This window comes from Rhopalosiphum padi, chromosome 1, assembly GCF_020882245.1.
Source record: "Rhopalosiphum padi isolate XX-2018 chromosome 1, ASM2088224v1, whole genome shotgun sequence".
NCBI lineage: Eukaryota > Metazoa > Arthropoda > Insecta > Hemiptera > Aphididae > Rhopalosiphum > Rhopalosiphum padi.
The window spans coordinates 60103086-60128089 of record NC_083597.1 but is presented as its reverse complement, the minus strand read 5'-3'; the positions used below and the strand labels follow the sequence as shown (position 1 = coordinate 60128089).

General features: G+C 28.3%; 1 protein-coding gene across 4 annotated transcripts in view; it reads right to left on the bottom strand.

The window, feature by feature from the left end:
* LOC132918574 (acetylcholine receptor subunit alpha-type acr-16-like) overlaps positions 1-19904 on the bottom strand; it is a 73297-nt gene extending 53393 nt beyond the window's left edge. The window contains exon 1 of one of the 4 annotated variants that reach the window (XM_060979881.1): positions 18915-19904. In XM_060979881.1, coding sequence (XP_060835864.1) covers positions 18915-18960 — 46 coding nt within the window. In that variant the 5' untranslated portion in view covers positions 18961-19904. The remainder of the gene's footprint in view (positions 1-18914) is intronic. The other 3 variants (XM_060979884.1, XM_060979885.1, XM_060979882.1) reach the window with 3 other exon arrangements.
* Positions 19905-25004: the final 5100 nt, after the last annotated feature.

The following is a 25004-nucleotide window of genomic DNA, read 5'->3' as shown; positions in this document are numbered from 1 at the left end:
ACCGCGCCGGTGCATTTTATTTCCATTTAGATGTGATTAAAGATCGTATATATAGTTAGATATAATAATATTCCATTTTCCAAAAAGGTATCTCGCACGTTTTATTGTTATTATTCATGCATTTATATTATAATCTATTTTAATAGAAACTACTAGCGTGCTAAGATAATGGGCACCCAAATGTAAATATAAACTATATTTTAGCATAAAATATGAAACAATATATCTGCACCGGATTTTTGGCATATAATATTGACTTTTGTAGTTTTTACGTTATTATGATGGAAATAAATCTGAAAAACATAAAATAAATTCTACCGTTCGTCCGCACAACAATAATATAAATATTTTTTGTGTTTAATAAAATAATTTTTTGAGTTGGTACTTGAATCCCTACTATCGTGCTCGTTCATATACAAAATATTCCTTTATGGTAAAAAATAAAATGTAAATGTATACGATAAAAATATGTGTATATATATTTATACTTAGCTCTTATGGCTTTAATTTTATATTATCTTGCCAATATGAACGTACAGTAGTATACAATATTATATATTATTTCATAAATAAAAGATACCATTATTCAATCTGAATGATTTTTAGAAAACCCCGATATCAGCCTTTTCTTTAAAATCAAATAGATAAAATACAGCACAGATTGACCCGATAAAATAGGTAGCATAAAACCATTTTTCACCTTTTATCATTTTATAGATTATTATTTATTAGATTGCATTCATCTTTTGAGTTATAATTCTTTTTTTCCTTTACAGAGTTATTTTGATAAACTATTTGGAATTTTTAATCCTTACGCTTATAATATTTTTATTTAAACAATACGTCATATATAACCATTCCAGTGTTAATAAAGGAATCAGCAGCAATATAAACATACTCGTGTTAAGTATAACGCTTTTTAGAATCTATAGCTTTTTAGTAATTAATCAGTGTCTATCTCATATATTTTAATTTTAAAACAATAACAGGTTTTATTTCATAGTTTAAACGTTCAAATATAATATAAAAAATTGTAATTTTGATTCAGTGTAAAAAAAATAAACATTAATATGTATACCTATTAATTTCTTATGGGCTTAGGCAAAGCTGTTTTTATAACTCTATGAATAATAAATGTATGCTTCAGTTAGCGTGCTTCTATATCAAGCATATCATCTGCAAGAAATAATATAAAAGTGAAAAGAGTTTACTCTTGTTTTCTATACATGAGTAGTAAACTGAAGAGTAAGGCGAAAGTTTTAAATATTTATACTACACGACAGAAAAAAAATCTCACTCAGTTTCTTTGATAAGAAACATGTGAAGAGTTTAGCCATAAAAAATGAATTTTAAGTTAGCTAATACTGTATTTTTCAATACTTTGTAACTGTGTGATTAATATATCTTAAAACTATTTAAAACGATAGATGAAAAAAATACAATAAAAATAAAAATAATCACATAATATACAAAATAGTATAGTGTAATAAAACATTTTTATGATTCATACAATACCTTGTGAATGTTAACTTATTAAAAACAAAAAGTCTAATTTGCATATATGAGTATACAATATGAAACATAGTTTTGTTAGTATCTTCATAAGCACTTATTATAATTATTTCAGTTCAACTCTTTAATAAAAATAAGAATATTCGATCAAGCGAACAGGATGATTATACCGGAGTACCAGGTATCGTATGAAGTGAGCTATCTGAACACGATACAGTCTGAAAGCTAGATAAAAGAAGATTAAAAACCCTTTTAAACCTTACGTAATCACGTCGAAGGATAACGTTGACAAATGAAGAATAGGTAGCAAGAATATGATTATACACATTAAATGTTTTTGCGATAAAACATAAATAAAAAAAGTTAGTTTTTTTTAAAACGTAAGGAAATATTGTCTTTTCGATAAAATCGTTGAAACGCGACGTTTATGGTATTATAGTACGTAATGAGTAATGTACAGTAATATTTTAATATTTTAATTGGCACCGAAAATATAACGCTAATCCTCAAAAATATTTTCTGAGCCCCTCTTCAATACTCCTCATGCAAGTCATATACTTCTATTAATTTTAGCCTTAAGCCTAATAATTTAGCTCAAAATTCAAACATCGAATTAGCATTATAAAATTTTCTTTCCAACCTAACATCTACGATCTACCTATTATCACCGCTGTATCTAACACTCATATTATTCCATAATCAATATAATAACCATAATTTATTTTTCTAATGTATTATTCTGTATAATTATAATTTGTAATTGATAGCTTTAACAACTTCTTGTTGAAAGTTCATAAAAAGAAGTAGGCGTGAATAAATTAAATAATATATTTTTTATTTTTTTTGATTCTGTACTGATCTGAACAGATTTATTTTGATTTTTATTGCTTACAGTATTTGCAACGTTCATTTTTCACATTACGAAATACCCTGAAGGATGTCTGTTACTGTCAGTTATAATCGTATGGGAAGTAATTGGTTGGATTCAAAGGAGACGATTGATAATGACAGTACGATGAATTTGAAAGCCTATCGGATTAACAACGATTATTGCTATTTAAATGCCGCGCAGAACATATTACGATAAAATGTGATTAAAGTCCTATCAAGACCAATGACGACAGAATGGTTAAATTGGAAAATCCAATACACTCTAAATAAAATCTTTCCAATTATAAATTCGTTCCCGGTTACTTACTGTACATATATTATTATGTATTAAAAACATAATGTTTTTGTCGATACAATAGGATATTGAAGTTTGTATATATTTTTTTTTTGTTTTGGTTAGAAAAGTCGTTTAAAAGTGTAGTTAAGTAATTATGTCGTACCTACTTACGCCTATATTAAATGTGTATACATATATTTTTATATTTTTTATAACATATTATCGAAATGACGGCATACGAAATTATGTAATATTCGACAATTAACAACATTTCTAAGTGATAGTTACAAAAATACACAGTTTATATTATTATAGTATTTATATTATGTTCAGAAAGAATATGTTTTTTACGTAATATCAAGAATATCAATATATTTGTGTCGTGAGTTAATGAGTAGTTTTACTACTACGGATAATGTTTTGGGAAGTAATAATTATATCTTATAAGTTGCATGGCAAAAAGTACATAAAGTTGTATGGAAATAATTATTTAAAGAATAAATCGTACTTTATTTACTATTAAATTTAATACATAAGAAAACTATCAAGCATGAACGCAGTTATTTATTTACACTGACTATAGGTACTAAATATTTTGAAAAGATTTGAGAGAGTATAAACATTTCTAGGATATTTGGGTAGAACTTTTTTCATTAGGCTTTTACGAGCATAGTTTCAAAAGTATTTCTTTAATTCGAATACGTATATTTCACTGAAGTATAGAAACTTAACATGTTTATAATTAGTCGTCGCATCCTGCTAAAATATAATATTTTAATAATAAAAATGTAAAACACATAATATAAAAATTCAAATTTAAACTGCATAATAATTTCCTAAACTAAAATATTCAGATTTTAAGCAATTTATATATATATATATATATATCAATATATAAATCTCAAACAATATAGTAGGTATTATATAATATTGCTTCTATATATTATAATATAAAAACTTAATGTAAAAATACAAATTATTGATGTACCTATCTACGTTTATGTTTGCATTTAAGTAGGTAACAAATGTTTGTAAAATTGTCTGCCAACATGATATATTTCTTGTGATATAGCTCAGATATTTTCCTTTAGTATCGTTATCCATTCAGCTGATACTATTGTACTAAAGTATAGTTAATCCGTCAAACACGTCACATATCATCACACAGTAAATAATGATGTCAGACACAATAGTTTTAAATGACAATCAAATAAACGGCTCAATTTGTTTTCTTTTTTTTTTTCAGGATTTTATGAAAACAAATTATTCGAATATTAGTCAAAGTTAACTCATTATATTTCATATAAGAATTTCTATAAGTTATATTGATTGTTCACGGAAAAATTTAATTTTTTCAACAACAAAAAATCAATTTTGATTAATTCAAAGGTCATAAAATTGTTGAAAACAGGTATTTTTAATCCGTTCAAAGATTATAGTAAGGTGAATGGTTTTAGTTTCATTAATTACTTTAATACAAGTTTAAGAATTTAAAATAAATTTAAAAAAATAATTATTTCAAATAATTGTTAACAATTGTAGACAGAATAGGGAATTTTCATAATTTATTTTTCATTAATATATTTTTAAATTTTATAAATTCGTAGGTTGAGTATTAAAAAATTAAAACTATACACTTTAATTGTCCTTAAGTATTAATTTAAAATACCAAGTATTACGTGATCCGTATCAATAACAATATTTTTAAATCTTTTTAACATTATGTATATAAAATTATTATTGTTATTAGTCTTAAATTTAAAAAAATATATTTTTTAAATAAGCCATATTAAATAATAAATAAATTATATTTATAAGACTTGCAATTTTTTGTATTCAATTGACGATTTAAATTTATTTTAAATTTAGTTCCATTTTTAAAAATTTATCTTATTGAGTTTTTTACTTGCATGATGAATTTATTATGAACATCAAATTGTACTCATTAGCAATAATGATTATCTAAATAAAGGTGCCTAAAAAAACATGTACGATGTACAAAACTTGTACACTTGTAACTTTATGGATTGTATATGTAGATACTATATTATAAATATTACTATTGAAAATACTCTGGGAAGTTAAATAATTTACTCTAGATATTTATTAATTTTTAGTCAAACAATATCTATACAAAAATAATAAAGGACAAGAAATATGAATATAAATTTATTTAAGTATTGAATTTGATTGGAAATGGACTTATGTTTAATGCTGCCATCAAATAAACTAGTAGTTGCAAAAAAAAAAAAAAAACACACACATACAAGATAATTTAAATTTTATCTTTTATAATAAAGTTTATTAATTTTTATTATTTAAAATTTAGTTTTGATTGTGTTTAAACCAATGTTTTTTTTTTTTTTTTTATGAAACAGTTATTTTATTATCTGAAGGACTAAAGCCTGAAACCCTGGATTTTGTTGATGAAAAAAATACTGGTAAATGGCTTTAATAACAGATATATTTTTTTCATTGCAATGTACTATTATGTTTGAAGAATAAAAGATACAGACAGTACTGGGTTTTTTTTTATATTTTTTCATGAATAAGATATATATCATATCAGTATACCAATCATTCGTAGCTAGATTGCTAGAATCACACAAACTTCATAATAAACGTATCTGTTGATTTTTTTTTTTACTTGAAGGCTTGATAAAATCTTTTTTTAAACTAATCAGTTAATATAGAAATATTATTGGATGCATATCACTAGTTTATGCCACTGTTGATATAGTTTCTAATACTTACTATAAATTCATATAAATTAAATGCTTTATGGTAAAATTATAACGAAGTTATGAGTTAGTATTGAAATGAAAAAGTATGCAATTTTAACATTAATAGCTTTTATGATATGAGTAATTATTTATTTACGAAATTGTTTTTCATTTTAATTTGATTTAATTTTTGTCAAAGAAGATGTTGTAAAAATATGCATTACTAACCGATGATAAAATTATTAATATTACTTTATGTAAAATAGATAAAAATGAACATTTTCAATTAAATTGGATCTTAGCAAAATGTTGATAAAAGGGACAAGATTGTTAGTATTTGTAATTATTTCGATGTTAACGTGTAAGAAAATTTTCTTTCCTTAATCAATTTGTACTCTGTATACCAAATATAAGGACATTTACAAGAATTCAAGATTGATTGAAATCCAACTGACGATAGTTGTATAGCTATAGTATGAACATTTTACTACTTTATTAGACTAGACTTAGTCAAGTATTCATAATTGGTTTTAGAAATTTTTTTTTAACTTAATTGCAGTTGTTTAAAACAATGAAAAAACTTTTAATTTAACGATTTAGTTATATGAAGTAAAACAAATAGATAATAATACAATAAAATTATAGTTTATGCAAAAGTAAGTTAAAAAATTAATATTATACCATGCAAATATATTTTATACCAATCATTATAATAGTTGTAGATGTAGATCAATTGGTATTTATTTGAAATAGACATTTAAAATTAATGTATACAACTAAAATATATTAGTATTAAAAAACCATGTAATAACGTAATAGTTCATTTTTATAAATATATACACTTTTTTTATTCAGAAATAAAACTTATTATCATCAAATTAAAAAGTCATTAACTTGTAAATAATTTTTATAATTTATGTGTTAAAAAGGTAAATAAAATATTAAAAATGTTAAGTTATAAAATTTTTTTACTTATAAACTTTTTCTGGAAAAACTTAAGATTCTATGCCATAGACAGTTTATAATCTGTTAGTGATGGTTGCAAAAGTTCGTTAGAAATGTAATACCTACCTTAATAACTTATTTAACTTATTTAAAAATCAAATTAAAGAAATAAAAAATGTTTATAAAGCTAGTGAATAATGCATTTAATTATCTTATAATTTAACTGACTTATTCATCATGTCTATAAATTACTTAAGAAGATGACAATACCTGATTTTGGTTTTATAGATATTTTTAGAACATTTTAAATTGTACTAATAGCTTTAATTAAGTTACATGTAAAAAAATGTACAATGAATTATTGTTTTTATGTATTAGAACTTAATAAACTTAACACTATAAATTAATCTAAAAAATACAAAATTAATTTGATTATAAAATAATATGATAAATAATATAATAGAATAAGAAAATCACTAACTAATATTAAATGAATAATCCATATTATAAGATATAAGTGAGACTAACGGCTTCGTAAACGTACGAATTTTTCGATTTTTGATTGTTATGATAAGAAGTGAATCAATAACTGTTTTATATTAAATTTGTATGATTTTATAATATTGAAATTGTATTTTCACATTTAAGCCTTTGTAAATTAAATAAGTACCTACTTTAAAACATTTATAGTTATAGCATACTTGATACTTAAGAACAAATCATATTAGTTCTCATCAATAGTATATTGTTTAAGGGTTAATTATTATTTTTTTATTATTTTTAAATGTAGTTTATCTATTTTAAATAGGAAAGTAATTTAGTTAGTTTAAACTTGAAAATATTAGAATATTTAGTTATTAGTTATTTTTAGAATAAATAACTTAATAATTATAAACATATTTGAGTATTACTATCTGAAATTTGTAAAATTATAATAGTAATTATTTTTATAATATGTACTATGTGTGATGACATATTTTTTTATTTTGAAATACATATTATTCTGACGATAATTCTTTTTGTATATCGCAGTTAATTAACTCACGCTGTTATTAGCATAATAACTATATTTACTTACATTTTTGGTATCGTTAAGATAATGGTCAATATTTTTTTTTTTTTATTCCCATTGAAATTACCCTACCGATTTTCTCGGTGTTTAAGTCCTTTGGTCGAGCGTAAAAGATGTGGATGAGAGTATACGAGAATGAGAACCCACTTGAAAAATAAAGATACGCGTTCGTATGAGACGTGAACAATAACATTCATCAGACACAAAAGTGTAGTTAGAGTGCCATTTTAAACACGGCCCCTCGGTAAATCACTCCATGATACACACAAACACACATTTACATCTTATATATACATATAATATAAAACCCATTGTCCTGAGCTGGTTTCACCCTCTTATACAGCATGTGAGGCAACCGCCCAAATGACTGCAATAATCGTTATTTTTATGTCAGAAATAAACTTCGAAATTATGTTTACTTCTTCAAAATAAATACATTATTCAAGGAAATGTATAATATTAGTAAAATATTTTAGTAATAAATAGCTTATATTTATATTTTATACAATCGTATTCATCATAGATTAACTTCCGGCTAAGAATCTCGATTGTGGATTTTAGAGGCGAATTCGATTTCGTTTTAGGTTGTGGGGGGGGGGGGGGTAGCTAAAAAATTATCACCACTCAAAATTTAACCTTAAATGACGTAAAACATAACATTTCAACAAAATTTCAGCTAAAATCACGTCGCTGGTTGGTTTATTAGATATAATACTATTTATTTTCTAATTAAATTAATTATATTATTAAAACTATAATATTTTATAAATATATCATTAAGCTTTATTAAGCTGTCCTCGTGAACTTCGTTGCCCATAAAGAATGCATTAAATACTGGTTAAATTTGGTTGTATAATGCGAAACGTAAGTGGATAAATAATATTATAGATTTTGATGGATTTTAATTAATAATTGGACCAATGACAATATCGCCGTATCGTAATCGTAGTTATTATAGAAATCGAACACGGGTTTTTTGGGATCGATTCTCGTTCTTAATTAACTTTGCTTCAAGCGTTCAGATTCCCATCGTGTGCCTCGTTCGTTCTACTGTTTCAGCAGCTCTTGAAGTAGAGGTATTGATCCGGTTAGTTTTCTGACTTCCGTTTTGATCTTAGATGTTTCATCAGACGTAATGGCTAATAATTGCCATGGTCTGGTTGATCTTCTAATATTTAGTTTTTTTTTTTTTTTTTGGTGGCATTACAAATAATATCCATTACTTAATGTTAGCCGACAGATAAAGCGCCTAAAGATAATTAAGCTATGTACCTATGTGTGACACAAATTGCATCTAAATGTCCGACTTATTTACTTTAGATAATATAGATATTCACATAAATATTAATTTCTAATAACTATTAATAACTGTTATTTTTTCATCTACGTTAACAAAGTCAACAATCTTTCATCAATCATCATCAACAATTTTTTTTTTTAATTTAATAAAGCAAGATAAATTCATAGATCCTGAAAAATCTTAAGCTTTAATAATTTTATATTAAATGAAGATAATTTTTTTTGGACAAAGACTAAGCATCTAAGAAGTAAAACTAAAATTGTTTTTCAAAGTCTCTAGTAGTTTTTGCATTATGCACGCACAACGGCAGACCTCTATCATTTTATTATTAATATAGATAATTATTTTATAGTGCTTTATTGACGGAATATTATGTATCATAGGTTATACTACCTTTCTTACATAATGTATTATACTATTCAAAGCTACAGTTTTTTGTAAAGTATTTATCATTCTTGGTTAATTATAAAATAGTTTATTTAAAAATAAAAAATGTATTATTTAAATTAACTTAATAATAATTTTTTATTATTGAAATTTAATATTTATTTTTATTATAATAAGTAAATATACGAAATTATTTAAAGTACTTAATACTATATTGGTTTAATATAATGACATCAAATAATTATATTAATTGCATTTATTGGCATGGCATAAAATTATAAAATCTTGTTTACCTTACTTTCTTTATAATAATGTGTATGTATTTAAATGAGCGGTTGCTAAAATATTTGTATACTGATAATTTAATTAGATTCATATAGATTGAGAATGACAATGGCAATAGTTATTAAGTAAATATTCACAGAGTGAACATATTCATTTGTCATTTCAGTAACAGATCACAATTTATACGATGAACAAATATTGATAAAATAAAATAATATTTTATGCTAAAATCGATAATGGTCAAATTTTACGGAATGTGTTATTTGTCTTACACTATAACATTGTGTAACTGATCAGAAATCATAAATTTAATAATGTTATATCCATATCATACTTTAATTTTGACTAGTTTTACCTTCTCATATGCCATTTGGTTTAATTTATTTTAATGTTTACTTCGATACTAGAATTTAATGGCTATTTACCACTGTGCTATAATATCAGGTAATTTATTTATATTAAAGTGAATTGTTACGAATGAGGATTGAGTGGTACATAAATCTACACTTAGTAAATTTCAATTTTAATATCGGTTCTCTGCAAAGTCAGTCTACAACGTTTCGTTATAACTCACTGTTTTGAATAATATGATTTTTATTATTATAAATTAAACGCAGTAGTTTTTTTTTCATTTGAAAACCAAAAACATTTTTTTTTATACCAAAAAAATATTAAACATTATTAAGTACATCGTAATCTGAAACCGAAAATTGAGAAAATTTTTAAGTATATCATTCGAGTGGTGGAACACCTAGAATTTTCGTAGTTATATGTAGTACTTTGGTTCTTTTTGTGCTAGATATTTGAAAGTGTTGATTTTTATTAAATTTGTTTTTAATTTATACACAACTAAACTTTTGTTTGTGAGAAAAAGCCCTGAATATTTAATGCAAGATTTCACGTAAGCCGTCGTTTTAGAATTTTAGATAATAAAAATATAAAATAAATTGTCACTTTTTTTTATACTCATAATAATAAACAAAGTTCAAAATTGAACGAAATAAAAATCAGAAAATTTTTCAATTTATTTTGCTGTTAAATATTTATATCTAATGTTAGATAACCTTTAAAAACTGTTTTCTTTATAGATTTTCCCTTTAAAAATTATAAAAATTTGACCGCAATTGCACAATTATTTTATTTGAGTACCTAATGTTTAAACGGATTTTTAAACGTAAAATAACGATTTCTAGTTTAATAATTTTGTTTTAATTAGGATATTTTAATGGTAGAAACTTAAAACTTAACAGTTTTTTTTGATAACTATATCATTATTTACTACACATAATGAAATTTCTCAAATTATTTGAATTAATTTATAGCTTAAAAGCTTTTTTTGTCTATTTTAAACAACAAACTTATTCACATCGATATACGGTAAGTCAGTATTTACTGTATAATTATATGATATACGATAATATATAATGCTATGCATATATATTTAATATAAACTATTATAATAATTTAATATATAATAAATGTATTTTTTTTTTTACGAATATTAATTCAATGTACCATAATACGGATTATAAAATATATAACTATAATAGCAATTGCAATATAAATATATTGTGAAATATAGGCTGACAGACTGTTTCCGCTCAGAATCGCTTTTCGTAAGCAATGATTTATCGTTGAATTCAAATTTAACTCGTCCACTACAGTGACTCAATGACAAGGTATATTATTCAACACCTACCGTACAGAAGAGTGGTTACCTACTTGCTCACTTTTTTTGTTTTTACCTCATTTTTGATATGATTTGTAAGCTATTGTATAATTTATACTGAGACATTTATTATCATATCGGATTTTTAAAAACAATTTTCATCAATTTGTTTTAATATGCACTGCCTCCGTATTAAATATATATTTTTACCAAATGCCGTATACGACCGGGACGGAGAACATTATATGCTGCCGGAATCTCTCGCTGCATCAATCAACGTGGACCTCAACTTTATCTCTGCCTCAATCAAATTTATCGTTCCCACTGATCTAATCAACATGATATAACTCTCTTTATCGTACCATCTGGTATTTAAATAGTCTTTATATTATTATTTGTGCATTGTTATACTTTTTATATTATCTATAATAATTAATATATTTATTTATGTATGGAATTTAATCTTGTTAATATTACCCAATAACTACTGCTGGCATCGTTTTATTTAAATACAAAAAAAAAAAAATATATATATTTAAAATGTTAATTCGAAATCATATGCAGGTATTACTGGCAAGTTATTCATACATGACTTAATAGCATTCACTATACTTAGATTTAAGTCCTGTTCCAACAGCTATTCGGAATTGAGTAACATTTTCATAAGTACCAATCCCTTCTTACAATTAAATGGACATATTAACCACATAAGATATCAATCCACAATCAATGAAATATCACATACAGTATAACATAATTTTTGATTTAATTTTTAAATTTACAATACTATAATATTAGTATATATATATTGCAAGTAACTATAGAAAGTAACTACCCAATAGTTATATTGTCAGATTAAAGACATGTTATGGTTTATAATTGATATATTTTTTCAATATTTAACGTAACAATTAATTTAGTGTATTAAACAACATAAAAACGTAAAATTATTATTAATTATCGAATTAATAGGTACTTAATATTGTTTATTTATGTCATCAGAAACTTAAAAATAAAACTTTGATGTAGCAATCAAGACAGAGAAGAAACAATTTTTGTTTATGATAAAACTTTATAAGGGCGTTAACTTTTTCTACCAAAATCGACTTTTTCGTTTATCACCAGTATAATAACACATATTTACATTTTCCGTCACCACAAATTGTAAATACATAAGTATTGTACCACATAAGTAAAAACACTTAAAATAATTGAAAATTTCTTATGCTAAAAATAACTCAAAAAGAGTTAAAATGTTTTGAGAATTGTACTGTGTTATGAAATATTCATATGAACTTTTAGTGAAAATTTAAAGTATTTATTGTTATTGTTATTATTATTATTATTTTTTTGAAATACAATAAAATATCAATAATTCTTTGAGGAGATAAAGTTATTTTACGGGTGAATATCGAATAGCAAAAACATTTGAATGCTCATAAAGTCATAAATAATTAATTTGGCTTTCCAGTAGATTTTTTTTTTTATTTGAGTTGAAAAATGTATAAAGAACTCTGTATTAGATTTTTAGATCTTAGGTATAAAAACAAAATTTTTATACATTTCTAATCACAAAACAATTTGCTTACTTTTGTGTATTTCATTAATATTGTTAACATTATAGCTTAACACGCTTATAAAAAATATTGTGACTATAAATTTTAATATTTTTTTATTTAAGAAATTAACAACGTATGAGAAGCTTTGTAATAAAGTTTCAAGCATTTTCATCTAGAAAATAATTTTTAATCAATATTTATACAAAAAATAGTAATAAAACATTTGGTAAAAATTTTTCATTTATGAGGTACATCAATTGAACAAAACTGATTTTGTTGAAAATTGGATTAATCTAACTTTAATTTTATATTCATTTTCCGGATTATAAAAATAAGTAATGAGATTTTTTAAGTTTGACACCTCTTTAAATTTCAAAATTTTTGAAAATCGAAGTATTTTATCTTTAACTTATCGTATATTTATTCATTCATTCATTCAAAAAAATATATCATGATAAAATCAATATATTTATCGCTCCGCTCAGAATCTTTTATACGTACTAAATTAGAGCTATACATTAATTCGTATTAATACATCACGTGTTTGATTTATTTCTAAGATATAATAGTATATCATGTATTTCACTGCAGCCAATAAAATTATGAATACCGTCACACGTCATGAAAATAATACAATCATAATATTTAAAATTCATATTAAGTGATTTTTACGCTTGCGCCGCGGTAGCAATGAATTTAAACGACTGTGAAAACAAGTGTACAACAGACTGTAATAATTGAAAATAAGAACTAAAACGAAAAATGAAACCGTTTCTTGAACACATAAATCATAATTAAATATAAATGTTTGTCGGATGAAATTTTCTCTTGGAAATATTCAAGGAAGGAAAACAGTATATTATTATGCATAAAGTTAAATAGATGGAACGAAATGTTTTAAACAAAAGTTTTCAGTACACCATAAATCAAATAGAAAATACAATTTTTTTTAGTTTTTATCCGACCGTTGTGGTGCGTATGCATATACATACATTTATACACGGCAGCAGCAGAAGGTGGTTTGCCGGGTAGAGCATCAACGGTAATTTAATCAAGCCTAAAAAAAAAACCACTGGCGTTAACGGCGTCGTGCCGTAGCAAGACCTCTATGTAGATCCTTTGCTTTGACTACTCTCCTCCCGTTTCATGCGTTCATAAACGACGAGGTCGTCAAGAAAAACTTGTTTTAAGTTAACGCCAGCACGCCGGTCGCAGTAGAATCATTTCGTTTTAGTTTTTCGTCTCTTAATCTTTTGCATCCGGAACGCCGAGCAAACTCTTAGGTGATATTTCCCGAAGTACTTAAACTTGGAGTGAGAAAAGGAAAAAAAAATAATATTCGACCGACTCTTTATGTAGGTACCGTGTTGGCACCCCACCTCGTTTCCTTTCCGTCCCTTAAACACTGCCACTCGTTCTCTCTCTTTCATTTTCTTTCTGTCTTTCTCCGTATTTTTCTCACCCTGTATGTATCTCACTCTCTCGCTCCTATTGCTATACACCACACCTTTAGTTTTTAAGTACAAAGTCAGTGCGCTGTACCGTACACTTGTCACGGAGGGGGTAGACCACCCGCTACCATTATATGCCACCGCCAGTCGACGACCCATAAACGCTCTCGTTGTCGCCGGCAAACACGATGATGGTGGAGTTCTTTTACACGAGAGTCACAAAACTTTTTATTCGGGAAAATCGTTTCGGCTCGCAGATGTGTTTGAATAGACTATTACTTTTGTAACTCGATTGTCGGCCATTTAGAGAAAAAGATGGTAACGACGACGACAGAAAGAAAAAAATAATTTTGTACGTGGAACGAGGCAAAGTAATGTTTATGTCCCATAGCATAGGATCAACTATCAGGCATGGCGCTATTCTCCCACTTCCACTCATTTCTTTATCACTCTTTAACTGGTAGACGTACCGTAGTTTAACGTTTAACGTTGCTTTTTCAAGGCATTCGTGTTATGAACAGTATGTGATAATATCACATCGAGAATACAACTTTTGTACCCGTATTCGTATGTAAACAATGTTCATTCATTTACTGAATACATTATAATTTGCATTTAGCAACTGTTCATATTTCCTTTTCCTGGTGTTCATGCTCAATGTTCGTCTTGCGCCAATAATTTCTCGTGTAAAAGGAAATAGAAATATATGCTGAATCAATGCATCGGAAGTTTTCGAAATCGGAAATATTCTTTTGGGTGATAGTTTGACAAGACTTTAGGAAATAATGTGTAGACATTTATATGTAAACGTGGATTGAAATAGTATATGTATACCAATCGTCAACTAAAAACTGATATTAAAAAATAAAATATTATTATAATAATATAGGTATTCTATTATATTCTAACATCATTTATACTATAAAAGTGTCCAAAAGTTATGTAGATTCTAAACAGGGTTAGGCAGTTATCAGTAATATGACGTATCAAAGTTACATAATCAAATTGTATTTGTAACTTCTAATTTGTAATAAGTCACGTAATTTTCAAGTAAAATCCAGTGATATTCAAATGCAACTGATTACATTTTTTATTGTAGCTTTGCAATAATTTTTGAAAATTGGAAAATTATATATAATTAACATTAATATGAAAGTTCGTTTTATTAAAAAATATCGAAAAAACTATATTGCATATTTATTTAATCATACTCTTCATCATAGTGATATAATTACCCTGATGTATTATTTGTATATTATATGCATTGTATAGTATATTAAATAGTTAACTAAATTTTTCTGAATTGTTGTATATAATTGGGTTCCGTGTTTCAATGTTCAAGTCTAAAAACAATATCTGTTTTCATTTATCCTGCTTAATACTAAAAATTACGTTATTAATACCATTGCTCAAGTCATATATTGGTTTAGAAAATGTTTACTTTAATTATGATCAAATTTATAATAAATATATATATTTGTCTGTTGATTTATTTTAAACTATAATAATATCCACTGTACCTCATATAGGTGTTAAACTATAAAATAAATATTGCAAATATTTAAGATTTAAACAAAATCATTTTGATTATACGTGTTATTTCATATACTGACTAGGTATTTATCATTTTATTTATTTTCAGTTTTCAATAATATTATTATAGAGATATTAAAAGTTTAAAATGGTAAGTATTTGTTGTGTTATTAATGGTAAATACATCATTTAATTTAATGTAGGTTTTTACATTTAATTTTTAGTATAGAAGATTAGTAATATTGATGTATAATTGTGTACTGTCCATTAATATTTTGTGTCAACGTAATATATTTTAGTTTTTAATTTAAAGTTCGTACATTTTTTTTATGTAATACTACGCTCTAACCATATATATATATAAGTTATTACACCAGGTATGTAATATTTTTTAACCAATGTTTTAATAAATTTCAATGTAAGAACTTTTTAATTTAATTTATACTAACGTACAAAACAAATTTTTATCATGAGTCCATTAATTTGTTTGTGCCATTATTAGAAATAAACGTAAATAATTAAGTGACACGTAACTAAATTACTTTAACTGTAATGTGTAATCAGTTACAAATTTTCAAAGTATCTCGTATTTGGGAACTAACAGACACACAATTTTAGTAAAACTTTAATCAGTTACAGTTTTTCGAGTAATAACTTGTTCATCACTGTATGCAGGCATGTAATTTATTAAAGTTAATATTTATATAAAATTAATTTATTCTAAATCTTCAAACCTTACATTAAAATACATATTACAAGTTAATCTTTACTCAGTATAATTGTACAATATCACTCAAATACCAGTTATTAATTATTGATAATTAATTTACCATCTTTTAATTTTAATATTTTCTTTGGAAAAATTTATAATAAATCATATCATTGTAAAAGTTTTGCATTCATATAGGGTTTTAGATAAATTATATAATTTATTGAATTGTATATTAAAATTAGCAATGGTAAATATTCATAACATAGAATATCAATGAATAAAAAGTAGGATTAGAATATATGAAGATGATAACTATCGTTTTAATTCAAATTTAATTTAAATAATGTAGACGACAAATAAATCAACTATACATTAAAACTAATAATTGACAAATATTTATAATTATATTATATTAACAATGTGCTTTATGTCAATTCAAAATTTTCATATAAGATACTAATATTATTAAAAATAAATTTTGATTTATTCTAGATTCAATTTCCATTTAATTATATTTAAACTGTATTTTTTCCGAATTTAGTATAACTGTAACTTAAAAAATTAATGTTCAATTGATAATTTAAAGATTAATGATTGTATTGGTTTAGCTTTTTTAAATCGATAAATTTGAATTAAAGTGTTTTGTATAAATTTAGGTTAGGAAGTCAAAGGGCTTTTCTTGTCAGTTTAAATACGTACAAAAAAAAAAAGAACTTGTATAATCATCGATTACGAATTCTCAGGTTCTCTTTTTAATTTCATTTATTTTTTAATCGTATGTATTTATATAAATTATTAATTAATTAATTAATTAAATTCAAATAATATGACATGAGTAAAAAATAAATATAAATATTTTAAATATTAAAAAAATGCGAACTTCATTAAAATTTTTAACTATTTTTCAATTTTGAAAAATATAAATATTTCAAAAAATGTTATTTATTTAAAGACATACATCATGTTTTTAATACAACGTATTGTAAACGAATATAAATATAATATTTTTGACATATTTTTTAAAGCAAAATACAGCGAAGGTTATCTGATTTTCAACATTAAATTGACATAGGTAATTGTGAAATAGTTCACGCAGAAAATGGGTTATTAAAAATATATACTTCCAGACTACTTCGTCCGGGAAAAATACGGCATTAAATAGGTATATCTCAGTATTATAGTGTACCTCAGTTCACATACAAATCGACGTCGGTGTACTTTACTTTGTAAATTTATTCGACCGAGTTGAAAAATCCGTCTATGATGGCTGGGATATAAAATTTGGTTGAAACTACTCATTAAATTATCTTTATGCCTCTAACAATAGTTTCTGAAATTTTCGTCAAAATCAGTAAAGGTAATTTTTCAGTATAGAAGCTAAAAATATACATTGATATGTATCTTTATATATATTATAATATTATAAAAGTTTTTGATAAATTGTTTATATGAACGACCATATAGCAACCTATATGGTTTGATAAACGAACCTATATAAGATCTTCCAAAGCTTCGAGGAATATTTGTATACAATTTATTGTATTATAGTCAAAAACACAATCTATTAAACAAAAGTAGGAATGACAACCAGAGGTGTATTAAAATATATTGCCCTAGGTATGAACGACATTTCGCTAAGTAGTACAACAACCATTAGAGATAAATAATTTTTTATTGTTAATATACACAGTGGTGCTATACACAATATTTTTCTTAACTTAGTTAAGATACTTAATTAATATTGCGTACGTTAAATTATTACAATCCGATTTTGTGCAATAATTTTATTTGGACAATATTCCACCTACTTATTTACCATAGATTACTTCCGGTGACATAATATTTTCTTAAGTTTTTTTTTTTTATAGTAAAATTGGAGTGTTTAAAATATATGAGTTTTTATAGAAAATCCGAAACGCCACGCGCTAGTCGCACACACTTATTCATATATTGTACTCACTATTATAGTATAAAACATTTTTTTTTCGTGGCCGCCTGCGCATAATGTCGTTTCGGATGAATCACTATTGACAGGTGCAACTAGTTGCAAACCCATCGCAGACACGTCATTAACAGACAACGCAGTCTTTTTTTCCCCTACTCGTGGGGTAAAATCAACAGTTGTAAATATGAACAAAGCTGTCAGGCGAAATACAGAAAAATATGCTTACAGAGCGAAAAGGAAATAGCCCTAACAACTGTGGTTATTTATTTTTCCAATATTAAATTGACCATCAAAAGGCATACATCACACAATATAGATCAGGTTAATAGGTTTTAATTTTTTTTTTTTTTTTTACTCTTATATAAGTGCGGAATTCGTAAAATACGATTCTACACAGTTGTCAAGTCATATTATAGCTGTATAACCTTTGAATTAATAACATTTCGTTAAGTTTCTCGGTATGCGTTCCTCGTGGTTGGGAAAATACTCGCGGCAATACTAAAAATAAACGTTCCGTTTAACCGGATTTCTGTAGATTACGCATTGCGGTCACGGCGTCTAATTAAAAGTATAGTCTTCGGAATTACCGAAAACAACCAAAACACAAACATACACACCCCGGAAAATCATGATAATATCAAAACGTTACTGACCTGCAATGATTAGGTAGACGATGAGCAGATCCGGGAGTATTCCCATGTCCCATTCAGCGGCGGCGGCGGCGGTTGCGGTGGCGCGCACGACCCGTCCTCGTCGTCGACGTCCGGTCTCCTATCAACAGGACGTGTTGCGGCCAACAACGATTAGTGGCTCCTTCTGACGTCCGTCGTCCTGTCGTCGCTGACAGCCGTACGCCAGCTGCTGGTCGTCGCCGAGCCCGTCACCGGTGTTGGGGCGCCGATGGATGTCCGCGGGACGGTGGCCGACCGTCGCGTCCATTTTAATGGCAGCGGCGGCGGACGCTCGTGTGCCGTTACTGTGACGGCGGTGGACCGGTACGACGCCGTCCGTCGGTGTGTGGCACGTGCCGAAATACACGGGAGACAGGAAAGCCCGCTGCGGCCGGCAGAGACGCGGCGTCCGCGACCGGTGAACGCGGATGAGCCGGTTTCCGATGGGCGACGAGACAGCAGCTATGCGGCGGACACCGCGACGTCTCGGCCTCGGAAACGGTATTATTATAGTGTCGTGTACGGCGATCGCCGACGGTTATACTACTAAATTATACTATTGTACCGATGAGATGTTTTGCGTAGTGGTATTGCGACAGCGGTAACCGCGGTACGACTGCGTACGAAAACCTGTCCTTACGTACTCGGCGGAACGTCTTTGGCGCGCGCAGCCACCACACACACACACACACACACACACACACACACACACACACACACGCACACAGACGCTCGTGGTTTTTCTCTTTACACACACACACACGCACACACACACACAGATATACACACGCGTCCAAGCGCGCCACTACTACTGCTGCTGCTGCTGCTGCTGCTGCTGGTGCTGGTGCTGGTGCTGCCGCTGATGCAACCGCTGGCTGGCTGCTCCCAACGCTGGTCCTGCCGCTGCTGCCGTCGGTGCTGTCGGTGGTGGTGCTGATGGTGCGTGCTGCCTGGCACTCGCCCCGCCGCCGAGCGCGCGCGCAACTCTCCGCGATCCGCAGACCCCGCCCCCGTACCGCCCGCCTATACCTCTATATATTTGCACGCCGTAAGCGCGCGCTCGTTTTCGTCGTTTCTGCCCGGGCGGCGTGTGCACCGTGTTTTGTATTGCGCCGCGCGCGCGGGTGGCGAGATGACGGCGATGACGACGACGACGACGACGCGCGCACTGGCTATCTGCTGTGCCGGCGCGCGCGCGCGCGCACACACACACACACACACAAGGGAGCGCGCGCGCGCAAACACACACACACACACACACACACCGAATCTGCCGTTGTCGCTATCGCCTTCGACTCGTCCCGTGGACCAGGCTGGCACGCTCGCGCTACTCGTCGCTATTCCGGACGGTGCATGCGCCAGAGCTCCGGTCAGAATGCTGCCGCACACCCGCGCCAAATACGATAATTACCATCACCGCATGACCGACATGGTCGGAGTGATGGAGTGAGAGCGAGCGGCGACATACGCGCAGAGAGAGACGGAGAGAGACGGAGAGAGACGGAGAGAGACCAAAGGCAGGAACGACGGGAGAGGAAAACTTTTCCGTGGAATATTTTCCGAATGCGTATGCGTGTATCGGTCAAAGGGGTTAGGGTAGTAACGATGGCGGTGGCGGTGGCTACGGCGGCGTTGACGACGCGCGGAATGTAGCGCAACATATACGCATTAAACGACCCCGAAATTATTTTACGTGTACGCCGCCGCCGCAGTGGTCGCAAAATCCCGGCTACGATGGTATAATATTATTATAATAATATACCGCGCGGCTAATGATTTGGGTTTTATAATAATAATAATAATAATAATAATAATAATAATGATATGTGCGCGGACGCTCACTGCGCTAAACATTATAATATCTATCATAACTGGTTTGATAAATCGTCGCAATGCTATAATTTCAGGCGTTTTATTATAATATTATGTGCCCAGACTAACTCTATTATTAATCATAACGAATAGTATAGGTATTATTTAAACAGCAGTATAACTCGGAACGGGAAAACGGAAAAACATGGAATACGACGAAACAATACGATAGAGATTTAAAAAGTTATGAAATAAATATGTCCAATTCTCGGGGCGCCCCAGATTGATATTACAAACATATACCATTTATCTTGTGTTTGTTGTTGCGCCACCCCGATATCGCTTTAATACTGCAGATCACCAACTGGTGTTGATATAGACGACACGTCTTCCCGCGGGGAAACTTTTTCCACAGCGGTCGACGGCGATACGCACTTTGACGTGATATTGGATTATCTTGGATTATCGCAGTCGTCCCTATCCGTACGTGGTCAACGTTTCATTTTATTATACATTTTACATTAAATTATTTTTACGATAACGTATAACACAATAAACAGTGCGGTTTCATCAGTTCCACTCAATTACAATACGCATTTAATGCTATTTACTCTTGAGATATTAAACTATAAAAAAAAAATATTATAATAATGGTAAGAGTTTCGCTGAGTTAGTGTTGTATTCGTTATAACAGCTGAGGTAAAACAAATCTTCATTATCGTAATTTCTTTAATTACCTTTAAGTAAAACTTTCGATAATGTCACGATATGCCGATCAATTTGTTTTTTTTTTTTTTACTCCTCTACATGTATAATCAATTATAAAAATTAAAAAAAAAATTAAAATTATATGTATATAATATTTAAAATTCGTTAATACATATTACATATAATACATATGCACTAATAGAATATTATGTTATTTTATTAAATGCATTTTAATAAATACTCAACTTAACCTGTTATCCTAAGTACGAAAGGAATCAAAAATTTGATATTTTGAACTTAGTGTATTTATTTATAACTAAATATTTTCACGTGCATGAAATATTGTTTGAAGCAGATTCTTATAGCATTTTTGTTCCGTAGAGCTTTTGGATCAGTGGTTTGTAATTTTTTTCCTATTGCATTAATTTATTTTCGCTTCATACCCATATTTCTAGGTATGATTTAGTCTATCACGCCAGTATCGTTGTGGCACTCGCAGCAGCGCTTTGAAAAACACAACACAAAAATTTCCAGGTACCACGTCGTGACCGACGGAGACGTACAATGGCTCTGGGGAAAGCTCAACTCCACACAAGGAGATCCCGATGGTGCAGGCAAAGGCTCAGCGCCGCACAACAATCTCCGGTGTCGATCCTCAGCGTAATCTGTAGTTGTCGATGTCACTGTCGATCACTGCTGCGTTCCGAGAATTCCAACGTCGCGTGGAAACGCCTGACGTCGTTCACTGTCGCCGGCGCGATGTCCGTTCCTCAAGATTTTTCCCTTTCGAGTCTGTCGGTAATTATTGAACGGCTATGAATGTTTCATAAACACCTAGTTTTACATTGGTTACTGAATATGTACTGTTTAAGCTCATCCCGACACTTGATATTGTTACGTGCACAACGACATTACCATATTATAATAATGTACCGTTTTTATCGAAATGTGCGTATTATCACCGAGAATAGATCGATTGTGTAAGATTGCACATGTAGTACCTTATTATTGAAACCGGTGTATACAATCAGCCAGATCCACACACCACATAATACATAGTTACAGTCCCACAGTCAGTAGACCGATACCTATAGTGGCTAGTACGCATTCCAACGTTAAACGTGCCAGTGCAGCATTCATGCACAATGTTTAGCATGCCAGAATGGTGACCGATTGTGTCCGGAAAGCTCAGATATTATGCAGGGAATATTGGCCGAAGTCCTAAGCTAACATGTAATAGATAATTATTTATGCTTGTAGTAATAACTATAAAAAAATCGAAAAATGACTTAATGCAGCATGGCACATTTTACACATAAAAAATATGTTTTGAGTGGCTAGAATAACTTGGTATTATTAATTCTACATCTCTCGGTTTTTGAAGATAAAAAATGAGACCATAATGTGTTAATTAAGAGAATCCTTACAAATCACGTAATTCACTAGCTGAAAAAAGAAACATTAGATGACTGGAGTATCTGAGTAAGCATTTTTTTGGGGTTTATTATTTGAAATCATCATTCAGAAAAGTTTGGTCACTGGTCGTTTGAGCAGAAGTTTATATGAATATAAAAAAAAATAATACTTTTTCTGATTATATTTTTGTTTTTGCTTACTTTTTTCTTTTCTTATCTTGCTTTAGTATTAAAAATACATATTTTTAAAAGTTAAAATCTACAAAATAAAATCGTGGAATTTACTACCACAGAAAAACAAAACTGTAACAAAAAACTGAATTAAAAAATACCTGTCACATCTTAAAATAAATAAGTATATCATATATTTTCTTTATATGTGAGCTATAATATAACATTTCCGATATAATGAATTAGCTAAACTATTGCGTCGTTGTCAATCAATTTCTAACTTTATTCATTACTATTACTTATTAGTTTATTAATTTTAAGTTGAAAATTGTTTTATTAAATTTATAAAATAACTACAAAAATTATTAAAACATCAAGTTTATTGATGTAAGGAAATATATCGAATTTAATTAATTAGTTCAATCATCAGTACTAAATAAAATTTTACTAAAAATGTACTGAATAAAATTGTCTAATGTTATCATTACCTGATAAATGGTGAATTAAATAAATTTGCCATGTGTTCATTTTTGCTGGATTTAATAAGACACACATATTTTATGATCATTGTTATTATGTCAAATTACATGTATTAGTTCTACAACAGTGATTTTTTTTTTTTTATCAATTTTGCGAAAACTTTTTGGGTAGAGAAGTTCTCAAAAAGTTTCATGTAGCATGTTTATAGATAATAAATCGAGTTTAGATAGTACTTTTAAAAATGTATTTTGTGAGATTTTTTTCAAAAGTAACTCTTAACGAAGGAAAAACTACCAATCGCCTTGAAATAATTTTGGAGAAATGTCAGTAAATACGTTTTTAACCAAAGTTAGCTTGGAATCATTTTTTTGAATTCTATAATTTATTATTGTTTTAAATGTTCTACCGAAACATACCAGTTTTTCACTGAAACGAGTTAAATGCTCGGAAACTGTCCTATCTGTCATTTTTATTAATTTTCTTAATGTTTTGTTCATAATGTATCGTAACACTTTCGTATGATTTTTAGTTCCTCCTTCCGAGTCATTAAGTACAAAAAAAAAAAAAAATAAAAATAAAATAAAAGCTTAATATGCAAATCGTAGTTTTATGGAATCATATTTTGAAGAATTACCATTTTTTAATCGTATGAAATATATTATACGAAACCCTAATTTTTTTTATATATGATTTTCAAATTTGTTCTCGGCTGAAAATGAATTGAGGTAATTGTTGGAAAATATTTAATGTATTTTGTCAGCCAAAAATAAACATAATATATGTAAAAATTGTGTATAATAAAAATGTTGTTAGACGGAAAAAACTTTTTGGATAAAATTATCTTAAACATACAATTAAATAATATATAAAATTATAATTTTGGCAGTATTTATCAGATTATGAAAACTATAAAATTAAAATTGATTTCCAAAATTAAAAATTATAACTCAACGTGTTATTAACTGATTAATTTATTCAGCAGTTTATACATTTATTATAAATATTTTTTTTTAAATGCTTGTATTTTTAACTTAGAATGTTGACCCATCAGCTACCATACTACAGTTAGGTCTAGATTGTTACAAGGCCACTGGTATCGATGTATATAAATGTATATGGTTTGCTAAATTTAATGTAAAATTGTTAATTGTCTTTCGTTTTACAAGACATTGTTATAGCCCAAGATTTGTTATTTCGGGGGAAGAAACAAATCAAAAATAGTAATGTTTACTGTCAATACTCATCTATTTAATAGCATACAAATACAAATTATTTCATGTTTACATCCGTTCGTAAGAATACAATTATTTTAATATTATTTAATAAATGTAACTTTGAAATTTCTGATAATCACAAACAAAAATGAAACCAGTCTTCCTATGCAATCTAGTTGCTGTCGCTTTATTTTTAATAACACCTTTTATTCCAGTAAAGGGATATTTTTTAATATTAAATTAATTACTTAATAACTAAATTATTAAGTAAT